Below are 22,762 nucleotides of genomic sequence, written 5' to 3' on the forward strand. Positions count from 1 at the left end.
TTACACACAGATACACATACATTGCATTTGTATATACGTATGTCTGTGTGTGTGTGTGTGTATGCGTTGATTTTTAAATCCATCTGGAATTCTTTAGTATATGATGTAATTCTTTTAGAAAGGGATTCAGACATTATGCTTCCATGAAAGGATGGCCAGTTGTCTCAATATTATTTATTTATTGTCTCAATATTATTTTTCACCACTGATTTAAAATTGTATTTTTATTATGTAATAAATCTACAGATCTACATAGTCTGTTTTTGTACTCTGATCTGTACTATTTGTTTGATGTATATGTCTGTGCCTGGGCATATACAATGGTATTTTAATTACAGTAGTCTGTTACCTGGCAAGGAAATCTTACTATATTATTGTTTTTCAAATTTCCTTGGTTATTTTTTATGAATTTTTTCTTCCCCATGAGAATCACCTAATTTTATAAAAATTCTATTAGGTTAAGAAAATGTGGCACATATACACCATGTAATACTATGCAGCCATAAAAAATGATGAGTTTATGTACTTTGTAGGGACATGGATGAAACTGGAAACCATCATTCTCAGTAAACTATCACAAGGACAAAAAACCAAACACCGCATGTTCTCACTCATAGGTGGGAATTGAACAATGAGAACACATGGACACAGGAAGGGGAACATCACACTCCGGGGACTGTTGTGGGGTGGGGGGAGGGAGGAGGGACAGCATTAGGAGATATACCTAATGCTAAATGACGAGTTAATGGGTGCAGCACACCAACATGGCACATGGATACATATGTAACAAACCTGCACATTGTGCACATGTACCCTAAAACTTAAAGTATAATAATAATAATAATAATAATAAGGAAAAAAATGCACCCAGAATAATATTTAAATTACCTTTACACACCTAATAGAGATGTGCAGTCATTAAAAAAAATTCTATTAGGATTTGTATTACTATTGTATTTAATTTATAAGTTAATAATTGACATCTTTGTGGTAAATTGTTTCCAGTTATTAATAAGACATGTCAAAGGTTAGCAACACAGTTTCTTCCATTAAGGCATTCCAAGCCAGTGGGACCTGTTCTTCTGTGGCGAAGGTAGCTCAGTGATTTGACCTTCTTAAATGTGAACATTTCATATGTTCCTTGTGTTTTGTAATATAATTACTGTCATCACCATGACATCTTTATTTCTTATTCTTCTCTCATATATATTTATTTTGATAACCTGTTGCTATAAATGTAGATACATTTCTTTCTCCTTTACATTTTCCATCACACCCTCCGGTTTCTTTTTAGCATCCTCCAGTATCTTGCCCACATTCTCCCACTTGTTACTCTTCAAGTCCATTTCAGAGTCTGTTACGTGAACATAATTACCCTTATCCCTCTTGCACAAATCTTTCTTTAATCCGTTGGATGACTTTGAAAGGATTAATTTCAGTTTTGGGCTTGAGCTGTGTCCAGACACACAACTGCTATTAGTTCCTACCATAGTTCTACCTGGTTCAGAAGAATGAGAAGAAGGATCCTTACTTTTTCCTCCTCTATGAGCAGGAGGTGCTTACTTTTTACTGATTTGACCAGCTGAACATTTTAAGATAATATTCAGTACTGTAGATGAAGATGAGAAATTACTGCAAAAACTTTAAGTGAGAATAAAAGAATTTATGGTGTTCTAAAGGGATTTTACACAAATTATCTTCAGTATTGTTTTCTCTAATTTGAAGAAAGCATTTGTGGGTTCTTTTCTTTTTCTTTTACTCAGTCTGTCTTTCCAGAGTGTTAAAATGGTCCCTTAGGCTGGGCTTGGTGACTCACATCTGTTATCCCAGTGCTTTGGGAGGCCGAGGCAGGAGGATCCCTTGAGCCCAAGAGTTCAAGACCAGCCTAGGCAACATGGTGAAACCATATCCCTACAAAAAAAAACCCAAAAATTAGCCGAGTGGGATGGTATGTGCCTCTAGTTCCAGCTACTCAGAAGGCTGAGGTGGGAGGATCACTTGAGCCAAGGAGGTCGTGGTTGCAGTGAGCCATGATTATGCACTGTACTCTAGCGTAGGTGATAAAGCCATATGCTGTGTCAAAAAGTAAATAATAAAATAAAATGGTCCCTTGACCTTTAATCTTTAATTTTCCCATTAACAGTTGGTTCTCTCTTTTTTCTATCTAATGAATACAGTATGCTGAAGACAGTTTAAATTTTCTTTATTGATTCAAGATATTGAAAAGCTTCAAGATTATTAACTTGAAGGTTTTCAAAGGTTTAATGTCAACACATTTCAGGTGTGAGGAAATTATTGTGGCATGGAGCATATGTATATATTTTATGTCGATTAAAACTCTCAGTAATACTTCCTTATGGCTTAGCATGGAAATACTTTATGATATAATGTGAGTCTAGGTTAATTTAATTTGTAATAAATTGACAACAAACATAATTAGTTCTAATCAAAAGGCTAAAGATTGACTGCATAATGGTTTTTATAGGATTAGGACTTTTATTTTGTCTAAAAGTCCAACACATTATTTCTGGTCCTTTGAAATTACTGGTTCAATTTTAATGTTTATAAAATCATATTCAGTTATTTATAGGGATATTTTTAAATCTATAGCTGGACACAAACCATCCCAATAGTTGCTTAAAACAACAGTAGTCTTCTATTTTGCTTACAAATGTACAATTTGGGCAGGTTTTGGCAGGGAAGTTTTTCTGCTCCATGTGGTGTCTGCTGGGATAGCTCAACTTCCACGAGAGGTTTCATGTCCAACATACCTCACCCACATGGCTGGCAAAGTGCTATTGGCTGTCAGTTCCTCTTCACATGGACCTCTCTGTGGGACAGCTTGGTCTTCTTTACAACTTGGTGGCTGGGTTCCAAAAGTGAAACATCCTAAGAAACAATATTCTAAGAGACACGGAGTGAAAACAGCTCGTTTCTTAAGGTCTGATGCTAGAAACACACATAACCTCAGTTTAACTTTCTTATATTGATCAAGGAATCACAGAGCTCCGATTCTAGGAAGGATACAGACTTCAGCTCTTAATGGGAGGGAGGATCGTCAAAGAAATTTGGAGTCACAGTTTCAAACTGCTACAAGGAATATGGGAATTTTACTAAATTATTTTTAGTTGATAGATTGTTTCAAAAGGGACATAGTGTTAGTACGTTGGGTCAGTAGTGTTGTTTAGATGCTATTTTTCAGTATAATGTTTTAAAAATCTTTTCACTGTTTAAGACTTTTTGAAAAGTGTATTTTGAAGTGTTAAAAACAATATTTACAAGATCTATATGAAGAAAATAGAAAACTCTGACGAAGGATATCAAAGAAGATCCTAATGGATACGTGGGTAGGAAGACACTAAGCATCATCCATGAATGAAAAACGCATCAGTTAGGCTTCATTAAGATTAAAAGCTTCTGCTCTGTGAAAAACACTCTTAAGAGAATGAAAGGACAAGCCACAGACTAGGAAGATATATTTGCAAAACACATATCTCATAAAGAACTATATCTACAGTAACAAATAATTCTTAAAATTCAACAATAAGGAAACAAGCAACCCAATTAAAAAGTGGGCAAAAGATCTAAGCAGATACCTCACCAAAGAAGATATACAGATGACAAATAATCATATGAAAATGTGTTCAACGTCATATGTCATTCGGGAATTACAAATTAAAACAACAATGAAATAGTACTACACACCTTAGAATGGCTGCAATCCAAAATACCGACCACACCAAATGCTGGCAAGGATGAAGAGAACAAGAAGTCTCATTTATTGTTGGTGACGATGCAAAATGGTACAGCACTTTGGAAGACAGTCTGGCAGTTTCCTATAAAGCTAAAACATAGTCTTAACATATGATCAGCAGTTGTGCTCCTGGGTATTTACCCAAACAAGTGGCAAATTTAATGTCCACCAAGAAACCTGCACATGAATGTTTTTACAGAATAACCCAAATGTTCATCAGTGAATGAAGAAAGAAAGAAAATGTGGTGTATATATATATGGTTTTGAAGGAGTTTTTTTTAAAGAAAAACAGATTATTGTTTGAGTTGGGTGATTCTTGCATAGCATTTCCACAGGGGATTATTAAAACAAAGTAGAACTATCGTCAATTCCACTTACTAGAATCAAATAGACTGTCATCGCTAGAAGAAACTTTAGAGCCACAAGTTCCTCATTTTATGTTTTCAAAAAATATAAAGGCAGAGGAGTTGAGATTTTCTCATCTACAGCAAAAGATGTTTATATAAATAAACAAATACACTGATAAAAATTTATCTCATAGTTATCAAGCTGCATGTAAAAGACAACACAATAAAAAAGACAAAAATCTCACCAAATTGTTTTACTTAACCAGAGTTAGAAATAAGGTTTATTGATAAAAACCAGGATTAGAAATAAGTTTTATTGATTTTCATTTTCAGGATATCTCTTTTTCTTTCAGGAAACTTATACAGAAAAACAGAATAAATGGCTTGTACACTTATAATTACTTTGACCAGTAATGATAATTGATAATCACAATCACAACCCTCAGAGTTTATCCTTTGGGCTGAGAATTAAGAATGATACTTTACAAACCTGGAAATTTGAACAGGCCAATTAACAAAACAAATAGATGGACAAAAATAAAGGCAAACCCATGAGGCAAACAATGTTTTTAAGTTTGTCAAAAATGAATATTAAACAGCAGAGTAAGTAAAAGTACCATTTATTTTCTAATGATTACACGTTAGTCATTATTTCTACATGAACACTTACTACTGAGAACACTATTTTACTGGGTACATTGCCCAGTAAAATATGATTATTAGTATTTTGGCTGTTTTTGTTTTTGGCTATTCTGAAAAATGCTGCTATAAACATTGGTGTACAAATATTATTTGAGTCTTCACTTTTAGTTCTTTTAGGTGTATACTCAGTAATGGAATTGTTGGATCATAGGATAATTCTGTTTAATTTTTTGAGAAACTGCCATACCAGTTTCCATAGTGGTAGTACCATTTTACATTCCCATAAGGGTACCAATTTCTATACATTTCTGTTAATACTTATTTTCTGTTTTTTGTATACTAAAATGTTGTAAAAGGGTGTAAAATGCTACCTCATTGTGTTTTGATTTGCATTTCTCTAATTAGTTCTGTTGAGCATCATTTCATGTGCTCATTAGCCATTTGTATATCTTTTTTGGATGAATGTTTATTTAGGTCTTTTCCCCATTTCTAATTGGGTGATTTTGTTGCTGTTTGAGTTCATTTTTTAAAATTTAGAAATGACCCCCTATTTACTTGTACGAGTTCTTTTACTTCTTTTAGATGTTGATTCCTTACTGTTCTATTTTGTATTATTCTTGTCTGTCTTACACTTCACTTACAGTATGTTTAGTTTTGATGTTTTTGGTTTTATGTAATAGCTTCTGTCATTTTTTCCTTTGTGCTTTCTAGGCTTTATATCTTTTTTTCTTAACAAGGTTTTTGTACTCTTAATATTTTCCTTACATCTACCATTTCACTGATGTGACATTCCTTACAGGCTAATCAACAAACAGATATTTACTGTATAATTCATGTGTACTCTAAAATTTACTATAGATTATACTTTGTAGGCATAATTTTTATTTATTTATTTATTTATTTAATTGTTGTTATTATTTTTTGAGACAGAGTTTCATTCTTTGTTGCCCAGGCTGGAGTGCAATGGCGCAATCTCTGCTCACCGCAACCTCCGCCTCCCAGGTTCAAGTGATTCTCCTATCTCAGCCTCCCGAGTAGCTGGGATTACAGGCATGCACCACCACGCCCAGCTAATTTTGTATTTTTAGTGGAGACTGGGTTTCTCGACGTTGGTCAGGTTAGTCTGGAACTCCTGACCTCAGGTGATCTGCCTGCCTCGGCTTCCCAAAGTGCTGGGCTTACAGGTGTGAGCCGGCCCACCTGGCCTGTTTTTATTTTTTGTTTATTCAATTTTTGGGACAGCGTCTCACTTTGTTGCCCAGGCTGGAGTGCAGTGTTGCGATCTCGGCTCACTGCAACCTCTGCCTCCCAGGTGCAAGAGATTCTCCTGCCTCAGCCTCCTGAGTAGCTAGGACTACAGGCATGCCCCACCAAGCCCAGCTAATTTTTGTATTTTTAGTAGAGATGGGGTTTTGCCATGTTGGCCAGGCTGGTCTCGAACTCCTGACCTCAGGTGATCCACCCACCTCAGCTTCCCAAAGTGGTGGGATTACAGGCGTGAGCCACTGTACCCATCCCGGTAGGTATAATTTATTAAATGCTGTGTTCATAATTGACTCTGGACCTTCGTTGCTACCTTAACTGTCCAGAATTGGAGAAAAACTTTACTCCACATCTGATATTTGAGTCCTTTAATAATTGTTTTCTGCTTAGAGGGTAGTTACTTATCACATGATATAACTTACGCAAGCACACGTTTTAATTTAGGCAAATTTTTCTGAAATAATTATTGTTTTTCATAAAAATTAAAATAACTTTGCAATCTAATCTATCTTAAATTTTTTTACAAAAAATTTTTATTGTGATTTTTAACTTTATGGTACGATTGTTTTACTTAACATTTTTGTCCTTTTTATTGTATTATCTTTTACATAGAGCTTGATATAAATTTTTGTCAGTGCGTTTGTTTATTATATATATATATATTTTTTTTTTTTTTTTTTTTTTTTTTTGAGACAGTCTCGCTCTGTCGCCCAGGCTGGAGTGCAGTGGCACAATCTCGGCTCACTGCAAGCTCCGCCTCCTCGGTTCACGCCATTCTCCTGCCTCAGCCTCCGAGCAGCTGGGACTACAGGCGCCCGCCGCCACGCCTGGCTAATTTTTTGTATTTTTAGTAGAGATGGGGTTTCACCGTGTTAGCCAGGATGGTATCCATCTCCTGACCTTGTGATCCGCCCTCCTTGGCCTTCCAAAGTGCTGGGATTACAGGCGTGAGCGACCGCGCCCGGCCACACATGTTTACAAAAGATGTTATATAACTTTATTATTACAATTAGTTGGAGGTTAACCTAAAATTATTAAAATAAACCTATCCTTAAAGTAAATTATATATGGTTGTATAAATTAAGAACTTTACTTTGGATTACAACTAATATATACTAAGATTTTCTTAAACAATTAGGACATAATCGTTTTAAGTTAAATCCCCTTTGTAGTAAAAAATTGCACAAAATGGGTACAGAATTTTAATCTACCTAATATTTGCAGTTTTCATCTAACCAGTCTCTTCATTTGAGAAAATATAGTGTAGCTTTTCACGGTTTTAGTTACCCACGGTCAACTGTTGTCCAAAAATATGCAGTGGAAAATTGCCAAAACAAACAATTTATGAATTTAATATTTGCTCCATTCTGAGTAGTGTGATGAAATCTCATGCCATCCAGGTCTGTCTCACCCAGGATGTGAATCATCCCTTTGTCTAGTGTATCCAGGTTGTATAGGATACCTGCCTGTGTTAGTCAAAACTTAGTAGCCATCTTGGTGATAAGATTGACTGTCTCAGCATTGCAGTGCTTGTGTTCAAGTAACCTTTGTTTTACTTAATTGATCTGTTTTATTATTGTTATTGTTAATTTCTTACTGCCTAATCTGTAAATTAAACTTTATCATAGGTGTGTATGTATTAGAAAAAACAGTGTATGTAGGTTTCAGTTCTATTAACAGTTTTAGGCATCCACTGGGCATCTTAAAATGTATCCTACAAGGATGAGGGGGAACTACTTACTGTATTTAGAAAATGTGATGACATTTTCTGATATTTCAGATTCTCATGAGTTCTCTTATCATTACCCAACGTTTTTCTTGTAATATGTGGATTTGTTTAAAAGTATTTACATTTTTTATTGCCATGTTATTGACCTTAATGATTTCCAAAATAAAATAGATATTAAGAGGTGCTTAATTATACTTCTTTAATATAACAACCAGGACATATATTTTAACTTTGGGTAAATCATCTAAAGTTATTTCCATGTTAGTACATTTTGTGTAGGTATATTTCTGAGTGGGGCATTTACAATGATGAAGAATTACATAATACCTTAAATTTGGGAAATAATTGACAGATATTTTAAAGTATATTCATAAAGCAGTAAAGCCTCTTGTATTATGTTATCTTTAAATTATAATTAAGAAGGTTTTCTATACGGCTGTGTACACATTATCAAAATTGAACTTTTAGCACAAAAAGTTCAACTATTTGTATCAGTTATTTTTGTCAATTATTGGTTATGTTGCATTAAAACTGTGGTAGTGAATATATTGTGTTAAAAAAAAGAAAGGACAAAATGCCATATATTTGGGGTGGAAATTTGAGCCACAGTTGTATATACTTACTTTTGCAAGAGAAATCTATATCAGATAGCCTAATAGTCTGGAAAACTCTTAAGATGCTAAAATGTCACAGCACAGTCAGGGGTAGGTATGACATTCAGTAGTGTAAACAACAATGTGTATGTGAAACGTCCGGTAACGTTAAGTAATTGGAGTGAGAGTAGGAAAATGCTAATATAGAGGGGCTAGATTCTCTGCCCATTTTACTTCTAACTTAATATTTTCATTTTAACTAATTTTATTTCTCCTATTTTGTGAATGGGCTACAGGACTAAACTAATAGCATTAGTTATACAAATCATTCCTACGTAAAATACTTTCGGTGTGAAATTAGAGTGAAGAAACTTTTTATTGTGATTGGGATTTTTTTCTTTTTGTTTCTGATGCCATCCATTTAAGAACCAGTGTTCCAGAACAATTGGTATAGCTTTGCATGTTTCTGGCTGGTCGTGACAAATCAGCCACTGTACACTCATAGACAGCAGTACAGTACTTGTCACTGGTGGCCTTTCTGTGACAGAGAGCCTGAAGACTGACGTAAAGCACAGCCTCTTGTGAACTGTCAAGTGAGTCTGCCAAAAACTCAGCAGACAGAACTAATTGCAGAGAGAAAGGACTTTTGTGCCCTCTTCTCTTTCTTTCCTTTCCTTTTTTTTTTTTAATAAGACAGATATTGTTAAAGTAGCTTGTTTATGTAAGATTTGTCTGTCTCTCCTCTCATTGCCTGGATCCTTTTTTAACTTAAAGTCTTGCACTGCAGGTCGTTGAGGACTTCCACATGGAGATTGGCACAGGACCAGACTCAAGACACACAACTCATAACAGTTGATGAAAAATTGGTAAGGATTTTCTACTACACACTGCTATGGTTCTGCCTTCAGGGTTATTTTTGTACTGTAGATATTCAGTATGGTGTTCCAAGTTTTCAGGAAAGTGATTTGAATTTGAATTTCTAGATTATACCTAAATTTTAAGAAGAAATATTTGTCATCAAAAGATAATTTATATTAAGCATTATAAACAAATACAAAACCATGTGCAAATATTAATAAATTAAAATTATGAAAGGCTTTCATTTTGTGGTGTTTATAACTAGCAGTTAGAACATTCATTACTTTTTGTAATGAATGTTTTGCTTTTTATTTTCTCAGTTACAGTCCTATTTAAGTTGTGAGATACTTGCTAGTACTATCTAAAACTAAGTATATTAGGTTTTCTTGGAAGCATGCAACGTTTATTATCACTATATGTATATATGTGTATATGCATACACACACACCCATTTTATTTCTTCATATGTATGAGAGATTACAACTAGCAAGACTAGCAACAAATGAGTAATAATCTTTTGTGAATCAATAACAGACAGAATTTTGGCAGCCATCACTTACAAAATTTTTTAGAGTGTGGTCTGTTACTTGACATGCAGCTTGATATTTATGCTTCAATAGCATACGTTTTGTAATGTTTTCAAAACTTCTGATAGAAATGAATAATTGTATATGTGTGCTTTTCATTTTATATCTGGTTTACCATTATCAGTGTTTCTTAACTACCCCCTTTATTATTGTACAGTATTTTATCACTCAACTTTGAGCCAGTAAGCCTAATCTAAGTAATAGGTCACACTTAAATTTCTATTTGCACCATTAAAGACACAGACAAATAAATGTATAAGTAAATAGAGACAGTTTGGAAAATTCACATCTTGTGCTGACTGGTTTTATTTTAAAATTATCTCTTAGGTTTACCTACTGACATTGTCATCATCCTGATCCAGGTTACATTATCTTTCACCTAGATTTCTACAGTAGTCTCTGACCTGATCTCCCTAGACTCTTTAATCCTAATCTGATTAATTTTCCTTAGGGTGGCCAAAATCGTCTTTGAAATGCTGGTATTATCACCCTCTTTTCGTCCTTTGGTGCTTCCCATTGCCCGTAGAGTAAACATTAAAATCCTAACATGGCCTTTGACGTCTTGCATGATTTAGCTCCTGCCTTCCTCTCTAGGTTTATCTTGTACCACTGTGTTTTATATTCTGTGGTCTAGCCACACCAAGCCTGGAACTTGCTACTCTTTTTCCTGCTTCAAGGCATTTGGAGTTCCTCTTCACTCTACCTGGATGCATTTTACTAACCCCGAGGTCTTCTTCCAGTCACCATCTACTTATTCTTCAAATGTTAATCAAACACCATTTGCTTAGTCAAGTATAAAAGAAATGAGGGGCGGGATGTGGTGGCTTATGCCTGTAATCCCAGCACTTTGGGAGGCTGAGGCAGGCGGATCACGAGGTCAGGAGTTCGTGACCAGCCTGACCAACATGGTGATACCCCGTCTCTACTAAAAATACAAAAAATTAGCTGGGCGGGGTGGCGGGTGCCTGTGATCTCAGCTACTCAGGAGGCCGAGGCAGGAGAATCGCTTGAACCTGGGAGGCGGAGGTTGCCGTGAGCTGAGATCGCGCCATTGCACTCCAGCCTGGGCAACAAGAGTGAAACTCCGTCTCAAAAACAAAACAAAAGAGGCCGGGCGTGGTGTCTCAAGCCTGTAATCCCAGCACTTTGGGAGGCCGAGGCGGGCGGATCACGAGGTCAGGAGATCGAGACCATCCTGGCTAACACGGTGAAACCCCGTCTCTACTAAAAATACAAAAAATTAGCCGGGCGTGGTGGCGGGCGTCTGTAATCCCAGCTACTCGGGAGGCTGAGGCAGGAGAATGGCGTGAACCCGGGAGGCGGAGCTTGCAGTGAGCCGAGATCACGCCACTGCACTCCAGCCTGGGGGACAGAGAAAGACTCCGTCTCAAAAAAACAAAACAAAACAAAACAAAACAAAACAAAAAAGAAATGAGGCAGTTATGTGTGTATGAGGTGAGGATGATTTTCACATCCCGTGTGTTCATTAATGAGAGCACTATTATTTTAATTTTTCCTATGAGCATCTTTTTTAACTCTCAGGAAGTTGCCTTTTCTATAAAGTTTTCAAATTTTAGAGTTCACTAATAACTCTTCTAAGTTCTCTTCTTTCTAGTTTGAAGAATGAGTGAGTGCTAAACAGAGTGCTATGAAGCATACCAGAGAGGTAGAGAAACTGGATTGGTTTGGTGTTTTTAATTATATGTCATAAAATCGGTTGCATACTGTTGAATTTTCTTGCCCTACATAGATTTTCCCCAGCTTTGTTATATCTTTCTTGAAGTAATAGTTGTCCCTCAGTACCTGTAAGGGGATTGGTTCTAGGACTCCCCTCAAGTACCAAAATCCATGGATGCTTAAGACCTCTGTTAGACTGTTCTCATGTTGTTATAAAGAAATACCTGAGGCCGGACGTCGTGGCTCATGCCTGTAATCCCAGCACTTTGGGAGGCTGAGGCGGGCGGATCACAAGGTCAGGAGGTCGAGACCATCATGGCTAACATGGTGAAACCTCATCTCTACTAAAAATACAAAAAAATTGCTGGGCGTGGCAGAGTGTGCCTGTAGTCCCAGCTGCTGGGGAGGCTGAGGCAGGAGAATGGCGTGAACCCGGGAGGCAGAGCTTGCAGTGAGCCGAGATCGCGCCGCTGCACTCCGGCCTGGGCAATAGAGCGAGACTCGTCTCAAAAAAAAAAAAAAAAAAAAATAGTGAGACTGGGTAGTTTATAAAGAAAAGAAGTTTAATTGGCTCATGGTCCTGCAGGCTGTACAAGCATGGCACCAACATTGCTTGGCTTCTGAGGAGGCCTTAGGTGAGCTTTTACTCATGATAATGGCGGAAGGTGAAGTGGGAGCAGGCACATTACATGACAAAAGCAGGTGCAAGGGACGAGGTGGTGCCGTACACTTTCTGTTGCCCAGGCTGGAGTGCAGCGGCGCGATCTCAGCTCACTGCCATCTCCGCCTCCCAGTTCAAGTGATTCTTGTGTCTCAGCCTCCCTAGTAGCTAGGATTACAGGTGCCCACCACCATGCCCGGCTAATTTTTGTACTTTTAGTAGAGACGGTTTCACCTTGTTGGCCAGGCTGGTCTCAAACTCCTGACCTCAGGTAATCCACCTGCCTCGGCCTCCCGAAGTGCTGGGATTACAGGCATGAGTCACCGTGCCCGCCACCATACACTTTTAAATAACCAGATCCCGTAAGAACTGACTATCGGCCGGGCACGGTGGCTCACGCTTGTAATCCCAGCACTTTGGGAGGCCGAGGCGGGCGGATCACGAGGTCAGGAGATCGAGACCACGGTGAAACCCCGTCTCTACTGAAAAATACAAAAACTTAGCCGGGCGTGGTGGTGGGCGCCTGTAGTCCCAGCTACTCGGAGAGGCTGAGGCAGGAGAATGGCGTGAACCCGGGAGGCGGAGCTTGCAGTGAGCCGAGACTGCGCCACTGCACTCCAGCCTGGGCGACAGAGCGAGACTCCGTCTCAAAAAAACCAAAAAAAAACAAAAAAAAAACTGGCTATCACTAAGACAGCACTAGCCTCTGCATGAGAGCTCTGCCTCCATAACCTAATCACCTCCCATCCGTCCCCACTTTCAACATTGAGGATTACATTTCAACATGAGAGTTGGGCAAGGACAAATATGCAAACTGTATCAAGTCTTATATCAAATGGCATAGTATTTGCATATAACCTATGCATATTCTCCCATATACTTTAAATCATCTCTAGATTACTTACAGTACCTAATACAGTGTAACTGTTATGCTGTACTGTTTAGAGAATAATGACAAGAAAAAAGGAGGTGTACGTTCAGTACAAATAAAACCATACTTTTTCTTTTTTCAAATATTTTTTACCTGCAGTTGGTTTAATCCATGATACAGAACACACAGATACGGAGGCCTGACTGTAGATCAGGCTAGAATGTCACTATGGTTTTCCAGCTGAAATCAATTGGTTATTATCTTTGGTACATGGTAGACATTTTCTTGAAAATGAACCTGTCACTTCAAGGAAGTGTTGCCCATGATACACTTCAAGCGCAGTGATAGTTATTCAACCCATGCGCCCATCTCTCCTTCCCAGAACGGTGTTTAAATACTAGAAAGATGTCAAGCTCAATCACATCCATGGCAGAATTAAGTTCTATAAAAATTCTAACATTGTGTACTATGCTCAGTACTTGGTTGATGGGATTTATCTGCCACAAATCTCAGCATCACAAAATATACCCAGGTAACAAACATGCACATGTACCTCTTGCATCTAAAATTAAAAATTGAAATTATATAAAAAAAGAAGAAAAAAAGACTGTTCTAGTGGGATTGGTAATGATACTAACGGATGTGATTTTTGATACTGTGTAATGCAATATATTAACGTTTGGGATATCTATATACCTCTGTGAACTAGTATTTTTCGTATGACCAGTGCATGATATAAAATCTTGCATGGGTAAAAGTTTCCTTTAAAGTACAAAATAGAACAATGGATTTTAAGTAATCAAGTATGAAAATATTAAGGCTATGAAAATTTTGCTCCTTTTTCTAACTACATATCTGTATGATAATGAGTTTTCTTCATATATTGCAATAAAAACAATCCACCAAAACAGTTTGAATGCAAGAACAGATGTTAGAATTCAGCTGTCCTCCATTAAGCTAGATATTAGATTTTCAAACGAGTGCCAAAATGCAAATGAGTGCCACTCTTCTCACTTTTTAGTTTTCAAAAATAGAGTTTTTTTAAATTAAAATCTTTATATTGTTACATAACTGGCTTATTTTAAATTAAATTTATATTTTTTCCTCATTTTAATTTATTATGTGAGATATTTATGGATATACAGGCATACTTTGAAGATATTGCTGGTTTGGTTCCAGACCACCACAGTTAAGCAAATACCACAATAAAGTGAGTCATGAAATTTTGTTTTGGCTTCCCAGTGCATATAAAAGTTACGTTTCTACCACACTGAGGTCTGCTAAGTGTGCATTAGCATTATGTCTAAAAAATAATGTACATACCTTAATTTTAAAACACTTTATTGCTCAAAAATGCTAACGATCAGCTGAGCCTTTAGGGAATCGTAATCGTTCGACTGGTGGAAGGTCCTGCCTCCGTGTTGATGGCTGCTGCCTCTGATCAGGGTGGTGGTTGCTGAAAGTTGGGGTGGCTTGGTAATTTCTTAAAGTAAGACAACAGTGAACTCTGACACACTGATTGGCCCTTCCTTTCGTGAAAAATTTCTCTGTAGCATGTGACACTGTTTGATATCATTTTACTCACAGTGGAACTTCTTTCAAAATTGGAATCAAGCCTCTTAAACCCCACTGCTGCTTTATCAACTAAGTTTATGGAATAATCTAAATACTTTGTTGTCATTTCAACAACGTTCACAGTCTTTATCAGGAGTAGATTCTGTCTCAAGAAATGACTTAGCTCATGCATGAGAAGCAACTTCTCATTTGTTCCAGTTTAATCATGAGATTGTAGCAATTTAATCACTTCTTTAGGCTCCACTCACCACATCTGCAGTGACTTCCTCCACTAAAGTCTCAGACCCTTCAAAGTCATTCATGAGGGTTGGATTCAACTTCTTTTTTGTTTTTGTTTTCCCATATTGAATCAATATTTATTTCAGGACATGCCATGTCAAAATAAAACAAAGATTCAACTCTTGCCTTTAACAATTGTATTGTATTATAAAAGCACTTTACAACTCCATCCCATGTTTAAGTATAAGTTACTGGCATGTGGGCTAATGATTATCTGTAAGCATTTCTCTAGTCAGATCCATAATCCAGGTGCTCTCTGAATATTACAAGGTGACAATAAGTGGGAAGTGGAGGAGGAAGAGGAAAGAGAGGGGACTAAGATTCTCCCAGTTTAAGGTTTTGGACTCAGTTTCTTTCAAACGCATGCTAATGTTGCTATTTTCCTCTCCTATGAATCACAAATGTTCTTAGTGGCATCTTGAATGGGGAATCCTTTCCGGAAGGTTTTCAATTTACTTTGTTCAGATCCATCAGAGGAATCACTCTCTATGGCAGCTATAGCCTTATGAAATGTGTTTCCTAAATAATAAGACTCAAAAGTCAAAATTACTCCTTGGTCCACGGGCTGCAGAGTGGATGTTGTGTTAGCAGGCATGAAAATGACATCCTTGTACATCTCCATCTTGGGTGACCAGGTGCATGGTCAGTGAGCAGTAATATTTTGAAAATAATCTTCTTTTCTGAACAGTAGGTATCGACACTGGGCATAAAATATTTAGTAAACCATGCTGTAAACAGCTGTATTGCCATCCAGGCTTTGTTATTCATTTATAGAGCAGAGGCAGAAGAGATTTAGTATAATTCTTAAGGGCCCTAGGGTTTTCAGAATGGTCATTGAGCACCGGAATTGCATTAGCCTCTAAAAGTCAGCCTGTCCTTTGAAGCTTTGAAGCCGGGCATTGACTTCTCTCTAGCTATGAAAGTCCTAGCTGGCGTCTTCTTCTGATACAAGGCTGTACATTGAAAATCTGTTGTTTAGTATAGTTATCTTATCTAGATCTTCTGGATCACTTGCTGTGGCTTCTCTGTCAGCACTTGCTCCTTCACCTTGCACTTTTATGTTATATAGATGACTTCCTTCCTTAAATCTCATGAGCCAACCTCTGCTTTCCTCCCCTCTCAGTCTTCATAGAATTGAAGAGACTTAAGGCCTTGCTCTAGATTAGACTTTGAATTAAGGGAATGTTGTAGCTGGTTTGATCTTCTATCCACTGAAACTTTCTCCAGTTAGAAATAAGGCTGTCTGTTTAGCCTTCTTATCATTCATGTGTTCACTGGAATAGCATTTTTAATTTTCGTCAATAACTTTTCCTTTGCATTCACAACTTGGCTGTTTGGTGCAAGAGGCCTGGCTTTTGGTCTGTGTAGGTTTTTGACATGCCTTCTTCACCTAGCTTAATCATTTCTAAATTTTTACTTAAAGTGAGAGACATGAGACTCTTCCTTTCACTTGAACTCTTATTGTTGGGTTATTAACTGGCCTAATTTCAATATGGTTGTCTCAGTGAATAGAGAGGCCCAAGGAAAGGGTGAGGTACGAGGAAATGGCTTGTCAGTGGAAGACACACACAACCTTTATTAATTTAGTTTGCTATCTAATATGGACGCAGTTTGTGGCACCCCAAAACAATTACAATAGTAACATCAAAGATCACTGATCACAGAGCACCATAACACATATAATAATGCAAAAGTTTGAAATATTGGGAAAATTGTCAGAATGTGACACAAAGACTTGAAATGAGCACACACCAGTAGACTTCTCAACAGAGGGTTGCCAGAATCCTTAAATTTGAAAACAACAACAACAACAACAAAAAACAACAAAAAAAACGAAGCACCATTAATCTGTGAAGCACAATAAAGCAAAGTTCGTAAAATGAGGTATGCCTGTATCTTTTATAAACAAAACCTTGGAGTCCCAGTAGTTTTTAACAGTATAAAGGAATCTCAACATCAAAAAGCTTCTGAATCATTCTCCTAAGTCTTCTCTTTTCTGGGTTAAACATCACCAGGGCTTTGATTTATTTCATATGAGTTCCAGTTAATTAATCGTCTTGATTGCCATCCAGTTTGACCTAATCTCTTTTAAAATGTTTTTGCCAGAATTTTTCATACTACAGATGTGGTGCAGGTTGTGGTGGGGATTATTGCCTTTATTCCTTTTAATCATAGCAGTTCTAGTAAGGCAACTTTAAATTTAGGTTGTCATACTTCTTATGTGGATTTCATGGAGAGCTAAAACCTCAGATTCTTTCTTTTGTGTGCTGTTATCAAGTCGTGTTTCTTTTCATCCATCTTTAGTATATGATCATTATTTTTAACATATTCACAGAGTCACGCATAGGACATCTTACCCAGTAAAGCTTATTTTATTTTTTTACTGTTACATTTTAGAATTTTCTATACAGTATATAATAAATTACAAGAATTTTCATAGTACTTTGTGGATGTCAGTGCTAGTATAAGTACGAAGAAAAACTTGTTTTTTTTTTTTTTTTTCTGGGCATCAATTATATATCAACAACATGTATCCTATCTTTCTTTTAGGCATAAAATGTAGAAAGGAAAAGTCTGCTTAGCATTTTCTAGTGCAAGAATCTATTCTTTCATTTTGGAACTATATACAATGTTAACATTGTTGAGTACAAATCTTCAGATAATAAAATTGTGGCAAATCCTGGATTATTTTTAATAAAGAATATGGTATCAGAGTACTTTCTGTGTTTCTAAGTAGTCAATTTTAGTTTGTTGTGTATAAACTGCTAACTAATCTTTTTACTCTTGAAACTAACAAGAATGTAAATATCAAAAGAGTAGATGACGGCATCTGAAAATAATCCTGTAAGCTTACGTTTAGAAGCACAATGCTTAAAAAAAAAAAAAAAAAACAAAACTTTTTGTGGACTGTACCATTATTTCCTAATATATGATACTTCCTACAGATACTAAGGAGATCTTATAAATGGTTGTTTGCTTGGCCCTTGGTTTTTGTTGCAGGAGGAGCTGTGCCATGAGGTTAGGTGAAGAATGTCTTTGCCTTTGTGCTTTATTATGAGGGTAACTTTTTTTTCTTTATGCCTCCCTCCACCTCAGTCTCCTTTCAGGACATTTGATGAATACCCAAATCCAATGAACATGTTGTCTTTTTTATATTCACTTCAGCTGTACAAAAGAGAGAAGTTAAATTTGCAGTGCTCTTTAAAGATTTTGACTAGGTACTCCCCTAAAAAACAACCAAAATATAAATTAGTCCTACATAGTTGTACCTTCAATTTGCTTTCTAATCATTTTTTAGCCCATTTTTTACACTCTGATTCCTATAACTATTTAGTACAGTTAAAATATTACTAAGAAAATAGAGAAATACCCTCAGAAAATATAGTAGTTTCAATTTATTAGTAAAAATGACACAAAATAAGCTTTAATAGTTTAGACATTAAATATATTGTTTTTATATAAATTATGTTGGTTGCTATCTTTCCTTCATTCTTTGTTTATTTATTCAATAAATACTTACATATGCCAGGCACTATGCTTCAGTGTTGTATTGACACTTTACATTGTTTTCATTTATATACTAAGTTATTTTGTTTAAAAACTATTAAGCACCACCTGTTTTAACTTTTACAAAGGTAGTATAGTTAGATATGCATCCTCAATTTAAATGTATGTGAAAAAGGAAACTTTTTATTTAGCAATCTGTAAAACTTAAATCTTTTGGGAGTGTGTGGAGTGAGGAAGGACATCTATTATTTCAAAACTTTTTTGAGAAATTATAGCACAGTGCTATTAATGTAAAATCCTAATAGTTTTGACATTTTTAGCACTCTAATAATATCTTTATTTAAAAATCAGGTGTGCATGTAAAACAAATGTTGTCAGTATTCTGAATGTTGCCAATTGGTTGTATTTTGCTACTTGAAAATTTCTTCCAAATAGCAGTTAAACAGCACTTAAGCTTTGGTACTTGCTGAGGCTTGCAATAAATAAATTGCTGTTTGATTAATTAGCACACGGTACTGGTAGCATGCTCAGCCGATGAAGTTTTAATATTGCTGTTTTAGAATGCCTGTAAGCAGAGCAAGTTATTTAATACAATTTTTTTTGTCAATTTGTAATAGTTAAAAAAAAATTTATTACTTGAACTCATTCTAAGAAGTTTGTAAAATTGAATGGTTTTTGCAAGTCTTTGAAAATAAAACAACTACATTTGCTGTACAAGTATTTGTTTGTTTTATGTTGTTTTTTCTTCCTGACATACTAAAAGTTTATAGATGAAAACTTACATAAGTCTGCAAACTTGAATTAAAAATTGATCATTAAGAGGTGACCTACACAAAAAGATAACCGTAAGTTAAAGGCTTACTTTTGCTTTGACTGTTTACTTTTTTTCCCCCTCTAAGGGGTCAGTTTTCTTTTGGTGAGATTACTTTCTTTTGGTGTATGGCAGTGCTATCTCTGCTAGATTATTGGAAGGAGTAGTGTCTGCAATTGGGGTTATACAGCTTTCTAGCATCTCAAGTGTCTGTTTTGTCTGGACTTTACTCACGCAGCATTCTTGTGCAAAAATTTCAAGGCTTTAGTCTGGAGCACTGGGTCAAAGGATATGTCTCTTTGAAGGGTAGACAGGAGTTTTTATGTTTTATTCACTAAGTAGTATTTCATTTTACATCAAAGAATAGCAGCCTTTGAGAACCTACCATGGTGGCAGTTTAGCGTGTGGGTTTTTTTCTTTAAGACTTTCACTAAATATGTATAATGTTTCTTCAAGTGTTTCATCCTACAAAATGCTTATTTTTATTCTTTTAGATGAAACTTCTAATATAAAAAGAGAAGAATCATGACTAAATATGTTTGTTGCAATACATTTTGTTTTAAAAGCAACTATAGTTTTTTGTTTTGTTTTACAATGTATTTCCCTGTGTCAGTTTTTGCACTACCCACAAGCTATTGAAAAAAAAATGGATGAATAGCCTTTAAGACTGCAGCAATACTGTTGCTTAAAATTCTAAGGAAGAAGTAATGACTAGTGATTTTGGAAGTGTAGATTTCATAGTGAAATGGTCATTCCTTAATTGTTCCTTTTTTAGTACTGTCATGTGTGTATGTAGGACAGATTGATTTTGAAAAATACCAGACTCAAGTAATGAAAAACGTTAAGACTTCTTGAAGCTAGAAGGAAAGCTCTTCTTTTTGTACTTTTTGTGTAAGTTAATCAGTAAATAATCATAAAATAAGTGATTGCTTTACATGTTTGGAAGATTATTACATTGTATTTCATATTTTTATCTCATGACATGTATCTATAAACATGAACTAATATTAAAAGTTTTTATGTTTATAAATAAAACATGCCCTTAAATAGTTGAAAGTTTATCAAAATAGTTAATCGTTTAAAATGAATTTTTTCTACTCTCCTTGATATAATTTTAAAACCTGTTATGTTTAACTATGATGATCATTAAAACAAGTCAGTTATTATTTTTCAAATGTAATTATTTCTAAATTCTTTAGATAAATAAAATTCTGCAGAACTTTGTTGTTTAACATATATGCTTATTGAAATGTTATTTTTATGTAGTATGAAGCTATATAAAACTTAGATTTACTAAATATCACAAAGAAAATGAATTTTAAGTATTACAGTTTTTATATACAGACAGGAACCATTAAAACTTAAATAGAGAATGATTGTTCTATATTTAAATTGTTTAAGGAACAAAAGATCTTTCCCCTACAGTATTCAGCCATCTCTATTATCTGTGATTCTTCAGCAATTAAAGCAGATTTATTTTCCTCTTTGTTCCTACTTGGAATACTTGAACAATACTGGAGAATTGAACTGACTGAAATGTTTTATCTTTCAAAAGGTTTAAAGTTCTATGTACCAATTAGCAAAATACAGTAAAGGTTTAAACTGTTAATAGCCACAACATCTTTAATGCATAGACCTGTAGTATGCTAGTGCTGTATAACAGTTCTCCATTGTATGTCTCTTTTAAGGAGAGTAACTGTGTCAGTTCTTTTCTTGCTTTACTACCTGCTGTGTATGGAAATTGTGTATAGTACTTGACACTTGCTTTCACGAATTTAAAATTCTTGCATGTTATTATGTAGGAAACTTTGGCTCTCAAGAAAATTGAATTGATAATATTTCATTTGTTTGGATTTTGTTTAGTTTTTTTGTCATATTCTAGAGATTACTCATTTATATCTGAAAATACATTATTAGTCTATTACTCATTAATGAATTTGAAGTACATAAACTGTATATTGTCTCCTTGAAAATTGCTTATCTAATTTTTTTCATTTAACTGAATATAAACAAACCATCAAATTTATGTTAGTGTACGCAGATAGATACCTGATGCTTTATTTTACACTGTATTTGAATTTGGTTTTGGGTTTTTTTTTGTTTTATTTTGTTTTGGTCTTTTTGGTAGTAAATAGTACTTTGTTTTTAAAGTTATAGCTCTTCAATTAGCCAGCTTGCCAGTTAAGTTTATAACTCAAGAATTAATCCAAATACTTGAACTTGTTAAAGCCGTATATCTACCATTTTGTAGTAAGTTCTCAATGAAGGTAGGGTGAGAGGAGGTAAAGAAATAGAAGTAGCATCTTTTGGTGACAATTATGTTTTCTTTTTATATCATGTATCTCAGAATAGAATTAGAGCAAAAGAAAGGAGAATGTAGACTTTAAAATTTGAGACTAGCAAACTTTGATTCTATTTCTGTGTTCAGGTTTTCTAATTGTATATGATCTAGTGTCTGCTTCTATTCTACTCTTCAAAATACCACCTGCAAGCATGTGAGATATTCATGTTTACAAGATGGGGAAGTTTGAAAAATAGGGCAGTGATATGGAAGCTTTACTGTATGCAGTATACTATGTCTCCACAAAACTGCTTCTTTATAAGGCATACTTTTCTAGAAATGTGTGAATAGGCTTTTTGTTCAGTTGCTGTTTCATGTTTAATACTTCTAAAGGCTTTCAGCATATTGCATGTTAGTTGATGAGGGTTTTTAAAATGTTAATGCTTCCAATAAAATAGACATAAAAAATAAACTTGGCTTTCTCTAAACAACATATAGGATACGGAAATATACCAAATGTTGGGCTGAGAATGCTAACTTAAAGAACTGAGGATCTGATTGGTGTACTGATGTACATCTATTCCAGTGACTACTGAGTATATATTGTGTAAATTAATTTTTAAACCTAATTGAGTAGTTTAAGATTTGACATCCAAAGAATTAAAACAAGATTTCTGATTTAATATGCATTATAATATCTTAAACATTCAAAGTGGCTGCTATAGCCTGTGCCTAGATTGTTCTGAGATTAAAAGTCCTCTAGGTCTAGTAGTTTTCATCTAGGACAATCTGTAGTTGTGAAGATCATTCAAGAGATTTTTTACTTGTCTCTTATTTGTAATGTAAAATATTACTGTCCTTTCCTTCATTCATTCAATTGTCTTTTTAGCATATTCTAGGCCCTGGGGATGTAGCTATGAACAAAGCACAACAATCATGTCCTTAGAGCTTATATTCTCATGCTTAAGCATATGCCAGCTTTATTCATAAATAATTATGGTATTTTTCATAGATTATGAATATTATGGAAAAAACAAAAGTAGGTGATGAGACAGAGAATAGCTGGGGTTTGGGTGAGATAGTGGTCATTTAAGTAGGGCAGTCAACGAAACTCACTTTGAGATGGTGTGCTATGTGAATTAATATCTGAATTGATGAGAAAGAAGCAGTTATGTGAGTAAGGTAAGAGCATTTTGAGTAAAGGGTAAAGCTAATGACCAAAAGTGTAGCTGGTAGTAGTCAAATAACAGACGGAAAGATATGACATAATAAGAAAGGAGGAGAATGATATAAAATGGGGTCAGAGGTGTGGGCAGGAGCTGGATCA

General features: G+C 35.3%; 1 protein-coding gene across 2 annotated transcripts in view; it reads left to right on the forward strand.

Annotated features, from left to right (window-relative positions):
• The window catches only part of NDUFS4 (NADH:ubiquinone oxidoreductase subunit S4), a 132,274-nt gene that overhangs the window by 35,222 nt on the left and 74,290 nt on the right, over positions 1-22,762 (forward strand). For both annotated transcript variants that reach the window (XM_032144636.2, XM_032144637.2), the window contains exon 2: positions 9,116-9,194. In XM_032144636.2, the coding sequence (XP_032000527.1) occupies positions 9,116-9,194 (79 nt within the window). The remainder of the gene's footprint in view (positions 1-9,115; positions 9,195-22,762) is intronic.

This window comes from Hylobates moloch, unplaced genomic scaffold, assembly GCF_009828535.3.
Source record: "Hylobates moloch isolate HMO894 unplaced genomic scaffold, HMol_V3 SCAFFOLD_23, whole genome shotgun sequence".
NCBI lineage: Eukaryota > Metazoa > Chordata > Mammalia > Primates > Hylobatidae > Hylobates > Hylobates moloch.